Raw genomic sequence first — 6,637 nt, 5'->3', positions numbered from 1 at the left:
CTTTCGTGTTCTCTTTTTTTCCTCTTTGCTGTCATAGTCCATGACTCATGTGGATTTCGGTCCCATTCTGTCTGGAATATTCCTCTTGCTATCACTGACTGTCGCTATTGGGATTGTCTAAAAAAACAGGGAAACATTGTCTGTTTAATAATAGAAGTAGAGCTTCAGCCTTTTCATACGTACGCACACTTTTATTTGTCTGGGTTGGGAAAAACAAAAAAAAGCAAGAGCAAAGTTTTAATAGGATAAAAATAAGTGAATCTGGAAGAAATACCTATGTGCCTCCAATTTTTTTTTCACTTTTTGAGACAAGGTATGTAGTTCAGGCTGGCCTTGAGCTCACTGTATAGCCCAAGCTGGTCTCGAACTTGTAACGATCCTCCTGCCTCAGCCTCCTGAGTGCTGGGGTTACAGGCGTGTGCCACCAAGGGCAGACTTTGCCCCCATCTTGAACATTAACCTAGAAGGAAATGGGCTTCATTGAATCCTGAAAATTTCAAGTTATCCTCGGGAAGAGCTGCAGGAGGAAAGGATGTAAGAAATGAGAATGTTTTGCTGAGGGAGTTTCCACAATGTCAAAACTTCAGTAACATTAAAGACAAAACAAAAACACAAACTAAAAACACAGCCAGTGGGACTCTTCAAGTTTCGTTCTGGTTTTGTTGCAGTCCTATGTGAAAGTCGAATAAGAAGTGCAGTAGACCTTTTCTCCTGGCCAATTTTGGTCCTGTGATTCAAAGGGGAGAATAGTTTTAAGATGCTTAAGAGTAAAAAGAAAGGTCTAAATTTAACAGCATTAAAAAGGTTGTAGATTTCAAACATCAAAACAGATTACCTCTTAGTTTATTATAAGATAAAATCAAATTCCTAAGAAACACATTCTGGGAGAGTCTAGAATACACCTTTGTTCTCTAGTGAACAAGAGTAGACAAAGCCTTTGACTTGGAGGAAATTAATTGTACAAATACAAAGAAGAACCACAGCCGGAATGGGATGGCAGAGGAAGGGATAGATGTCTAGAAGCTAGGACTCTAGGAAGACTTTAGAAACTATTTATTGGGCTGGAAAACAGTTTGATGGACTGGAAGGAGCAATGGTGTGGAAGATGACCTGTGTATCTGGCCTCTTTCATGTTCAAAAGCATTATTCACAGTCCTGTGCTAACCCATGGAAAGACTGTCTTGTCTTTGACTCATAAATCTTTGTAAGTTGGTATTTATGTGTTAAACCCCAACTATGCCCAGTATGATCTCAGTCCTTGTTTTGTAGCGTCTGATTATCCAATACGGTAAGTAGAAGCATATATTACAAAGTTACTTATGGTTAGATAGTGGGAAATAAACCACAGAATATAGCAATACAAATCATGATAATTAAAATTTTTAAATACTAAAAATAAAATGTAAAACAACACCATTTTTCTCAGAGATGATCCTAAGACCAGGGTGTTGTGGGAAGAGGATGGATAAGTAAAAATAGTAAAATATGAGAAAGAACTGGAATTCAGAGTCCCACTGAGAGTGTTCCATGTGGCTAAGAAAGAAAAGAATTATCAGAAACCTTGAGTGTAAAGGGGATGTCTGCGGGGACCGCTGTCTTTGTTGACCTGCAGCTGCCACAAAACTTTAGGGTTCATCCACATCACCCAAACAAGAGGATTTGGGCTTGGTTCTTCTCATCAACCAAGAAGAGAGAAGGCTTTATTTCTGCCTAGAGCTAAAGAAACAAGGAAAATACCTCAGACTTCTCATAGAGCTGAAAAGCTAATGGCTGGGCCCAAAATGTGGCCTAAGTTGAATGCTCTCCCGTTCTCCAACCAAAGCGCCAAAGGCAGCCCTGTACCTGCCATCGGAATCCATTATGCGGGGACAGATTGTTTTCTACTCAGCAGAAACAGTTTTCGTTGGAGTTGTTACTCTGAAGCAGAGGTGGGGTGGGCTGGCAGGGATGGGGTGTATAAGACTTAAGTCTCAAACTGCACAGTGCACTAGGCAATAGTAGTTAAATAAGTCCTGAACATCCTCATGACTATGGCATGATTCTTTTCAAGTTCTCAGGAAAGACTGATGGGGTTTGTCGTTGAGAGGGTGACAGGAAATAAAGAACAGGCACTGGAGTCCTGACTTCAGTGCGGTGCAGGAAGTAGCCTCCAGGCACGCCCAAGAGAGGGAAGGGATTCATAGGGAAGCAATGCGTGGCCACAGGTGACTGTTCTCCACGGTGTTCACGTCACCTTGGAAATGAAAACTGGCCACTGTGAGGACCGTGGAGCTGGAGATGCATTTTGTTTAGCTGGCACAGTGTTTATATGATTTTTGTAGTACTGTGGATTGATTCACACTTTTCAAGAGTTTGACATAAGCCCCATCATTCTCTGTTGTCTGAAAAGGAGGCTTTTTTCCCATTTATTTACATCATCTGCCGGCACCTGAAGGAATAACTCACAGTTCCAAGAATTGTCAGCACTTGGGAGGCTGAGGCAGAAGGTTCGCTGGGAGTTCGAGGCCAGCCTGGGCTACAAAGTGAGTTCAAGGTCAACCTGAACTGCATAGTGAAACCTTGTCTAAAACAAAACAAAACAAAACAAAACAACCAAATAAGAGTTTTCTAATTATGCTAGTTTCAACCAGTTTTTAACCAAAACTGAAAAAACTATACATCTAGTTAAAGTTTCCAAGTATACTTTCTTGGCCTCAAGCATATTTTATTAGAAACTTTTGTATCAGAGAGGGAGGGTTTAAAATGTCTTCTTTCACGAAGTGATACACAAATAGGTGGCATTTAATTTTTTTTGATGGCACTTAATTTTGATTGTTTTTTATATTTTAAAAGCCTTTGCTTGTCAAAATAAAAATTGGCAATACTATGTTGGTTCCCATCTGAAGAAAATTGATCTGAAAAAATCTAAAATGTTGAAAACCACTTGATTTAAAGAATGTAAAAAATTTGGGATGCGGGGGTCCTATTCTAGGGTTATTTTTCACTAGAACTCCTCATGTTAGGACTGCCACTGAGTGAATAATGTTGGACAACTTTGAATTAGGTCCTCTCCTTGCCTCTGACTAGCAGGAAGAACCGAGGTATGTATTTAAATTTAACAAGACATCAGGTTTTTTCATAAGTATTGGAAAAAGAATTAAATGTCCAGGATAGAAGTTGCTTGTATGATTGAGGTACTTTCTGCCTTCAACTTCATGATCCCTATGAACACAGCTTGTATTGTGAAGCTGCTACATGACATTTCTCTTGAAGGGTACGTGACAGGTACTTGCATCTCTGTCAGCCACCACTATTGTTAGCGATCACTGATCTTTACTGTTCTCACAACTCTTCACTAAGGATGTGCAATTCACCAGGAAAGGCACAAAACTGACTAGAAGAACGATGGGAACTAGGTCCTCAGCATTTTTCTTTCAAAATTCTACACGTGAAAATGGTCATGTTGAGTGCCCAGCTCGTCGTAATTTTGTGTGAGAGAAAGAGAAAATGAGGCATTTATAAAGTGTTTGGATGACTTCTCAGAATTTTTATTTCTTAGAATATGTGTATGTGTGTCTCAAATGCCTTTAACACGAAAAAACAAACTGTCTGGAGTCATTGTTAAAATTTTCCCCAAAGAAAGGGGGTATAGGAGGATTCATTTTACACGGGCCCTGTGACCAATAGGCTGGAGAAGGGAATAAAGGATCAGGAAGGTAGGCCATGGATGTGGGTGGCAGAGGGGACAAAGGAAGGAAGGAAAGAGTCAGCTGGCGGGGGCAGTGAGAGAGAGCCTGAGACTAACTCTGGCCTGGCCTCCCGTTCCCCAGACAAAGGGCCAAAGGCAGGAAGGGGCCACTGCCATGCAGCCTGGTACCAGCCATCGGAATCCATTATGCAGGGACAGATTGTTTGCTATTAACCAGAAACAGTTTTCACTGGCGTTGTTGCTCCAAAGCAGGAGGGAAGGTATCATAGAAAAGTAAAGTGTATCAGGAAGTGTTAAATGAGTGTGTCATGCCAGGAAAACTCTTTTGTTTCCAAAATGGTAAGTAACAACATAAGAGGGGAAATATATAGCTGAATATTATTTCATTTATTTTCCCTGAATGTTTGTCATAGGATGATTTAAAAGCCTTTAGTGAAAGTACTCAATACATAAGTAATTAATTTGTATTATTTAGTACTTGGTAAGTACTTGACTTAGAAAATGATTAGCTCTTACTATTTTATTACTACTTTGTGTGATTTCTATGCAGAGCTCTAGTTTGTTTTGGCTGTTTTTTCACCCTAATGCTCCATACAGTGAGCCTAGGGTGGGTGCCCAATAAATAGTGAAAATCCTATCTCAGAGAAGTTAGGATCCCTAGTACACAATAATTGGGCAGTCTGTTAAAAAAAAAAAAATAAACTTGCTCTATGAGAAGGTAGTTTCACTCCTAGGTCTGTACTCTTTTGAAATTATAGCTCATAGTGCTATGCAAGTCTGGTGAGATTGTTCGCAGTGCTGTGAGCAAAAGCAACTTTATTAAGACCCAGTACTCATGGAGAACAGTGTAATAATGGAGGGAAACAAACTATGGAATGCCATTCAGCTGTGGAACAGAAGGAGGTTCTGATCTTGATCTATGTCTGCATCATAATATATTTTAAAAGCAAGCTGCGGAATAGTATAAACAGCATGACTGCATTTTTGTAAAGCAAAGAAGCATGCATTTCAGGAGATAGCTATATAAACATGGGGAGAATTCCAGAAGGGTGCCAGGTAGGCAGAGTGGGGTTAGAAGTGAAGAGAATAAGGAGGATCCCTCTACTTTTTTCTTTATAGAATTTGTAAAGTAGTAACATTATGGGCAGCTTTTACTTTGGAGGGACATAAAAAATAAATTAACCTGTGCTTATTTAAGAGAATCTTAATAGCTTATTAATTTTATTTTAATTTGCAGGGATTTGCTTGTAAACAAGTAGATTTTTAGTTCAACTAAAAAGGCTTTAGAAATGATAGCTTTCTTCAATGTGTCTTTCTTTACGTTTAAGCCTTTTTTTGAGTGAAAGGGCTTTTTAATTTGTGGTATGTTATATCATGCAAGTCTATTAAAATATTGATGGTACCTCTTTTTTATGTGTTTGCATTAGCTACGCAATTTCTGCATATTTGGGCAGGGCCAGTACTGGCTCAGGGTGAGGTTAGTCTGTTTGGGAAGTTGAGCTTGGCCTCACTATCATATGACTGTAATTTTGTGACCTTCAACAATTTCTTGGGTCAGAAATAAAGTTCTAGAATATTATTCACCAAGGCTGGCGGCTGAATGACTTCCTTGCCGGAAACCATCACTTTCCAGGTCAATAGCCTCACTTTCTTTCTCAGGCAGGTACACCACTCACCCCATTCGGACTTGTTTAAACTCAATTCTACCTTGCAGTTCTGGAACAAACCACTCCCTTTTTCCATTCATCTCTTAACTTTTTTTTTCTTAACTTTTGAAGGGGAGCATTTACAAGTTGATCGATTTGCACACAATGAAATAAAAGCAGAAGTCCGCAATTGCCAACAATACAGACTAAATACTTTATTAGGTTCCAAAATGAGAAAATGGTAGTGTTAACCTATTTTAGTATAAATCCACCACCCTCCGTAAAGAGCCTGCCTTAGCATCCATGGCCCCCCAGTCGTGGTACCGCCTGTACTCCTGGGGCCGCAGCAGGTACTGTCGTCCGCGGTAGTTGGGCAGCTCGTAGAGGACCCAGTGGCCCTCCAGCACGTGCAGGGAGCGGACCTCACTGAGGTGGAAGCGGTCCTGGATGCAGGAGCAGTCCTCACTCAGCTCCATCATGAGGCCCTTGTGGTCTTCTCTCTCGTACAGCCGCATCCTGTGGGAGCCTGCCTGTTTGGTCCCAAAAAGAAGCATTGGAGAAAGCAAATGAACGGTCCCCAGAATTCATCTGACCAAATAGCAGTGAACTGGGTAGGTTGGAGCATGAGGTTGCTAATGTAAAATCCGAGGGTCTGAGGCTGCTGAGTGCAGTGCTGCTGCCAGTGTTCAGTACTGAGTACAGGCACGCTCACTGTACATTTCCTATCTGGGAAATAGAATTTTTAAGAGGTTCGAACTCAGCGTTAGAATCCATTAAGAGCTCAAATATTTTGGTTCCTAATTCCTTGTGTTATCGTTAACCTGTATTTTGGGGGGCAGATATAAATAATCTGACTAGTATTCTCTTAATAAGAGTATTATTTATTTTATATGCATATGTTTACTGCTAAAGTCAGATTTTGAAAATCGTGCGCTTAAGTGGAAAGTTGGTACTCTGGAACCAGAATTCAGCTGCTTTTCTAAATTAGGGAAAATGACCTTTCCCAAGTTGGGGACTACCTCTGAGTAGCCCGTGTTAACAAGAGAGTCTTTAATATTTCCTAGTCCACAGTGGAACCTACTTAATTCCTTTATGAGAAATTCCTCTGTTAAAAATTATTTTGAGGGCTGGGGATATAGCTCAGTGGCACAGCGCCTGCCTCACAAGCATGAGGTTGTGCGTTTGATTCCTGATACCACCAAAAAAAAATTATTTTGTTAGAAACACTGCCAATCAGCTTCCATTCACAAGTTCTATTTTATATTTCATTATGATATTACATGTGCTACAGGCAACTTTTTTT

General features: G+C 40.2%; 1 protein-coding gene across 1 annotated transcript in view; it reads right to left on the bottom strand.

The window, feature by feature from the left end:
* Positions 1–5,591: 5,591 nt before the first annotated feature.
* Positions 5,592–6,637, bottom strand: part of LOC102026505 (gamma-crystallin C) — a 1,734-nt gene continuing 688 nt past the window's right edge. Inside the window, exon 3 of the mRNA XM_005397113.1 lies at positions 5,592–5,864. Within this exon, the coding sequence (XP_005397170.1) occupies positions 5,592–5,864 (273 nt within the window). The remainder of the gene's footprint in view (positions 5,865–6,637) is intronic.

The sequence above is a fragment of the Chinchilla lanigera genome, unplaced genomic scaffold (genome assembly GCF_000276665.1).
Source record: "Chinchilla lanigera isolate Chin_1 unplaced genomic scaffold, ChiLan1.0 scaffold00056, whole genome shotgun sequence".
Taxonomy (NCBI): Eukaryota; Metazoa; Chordata; class Mammalia; order Rodentia; family Chinchillidae; genus Chinchilla; species Chinchilla lanigera.
The sequence above is the reverse complement of the archived record's forward strand: the minus strand, read 5'-3'. Positions and strand labels throughout refer to the sequence as shown.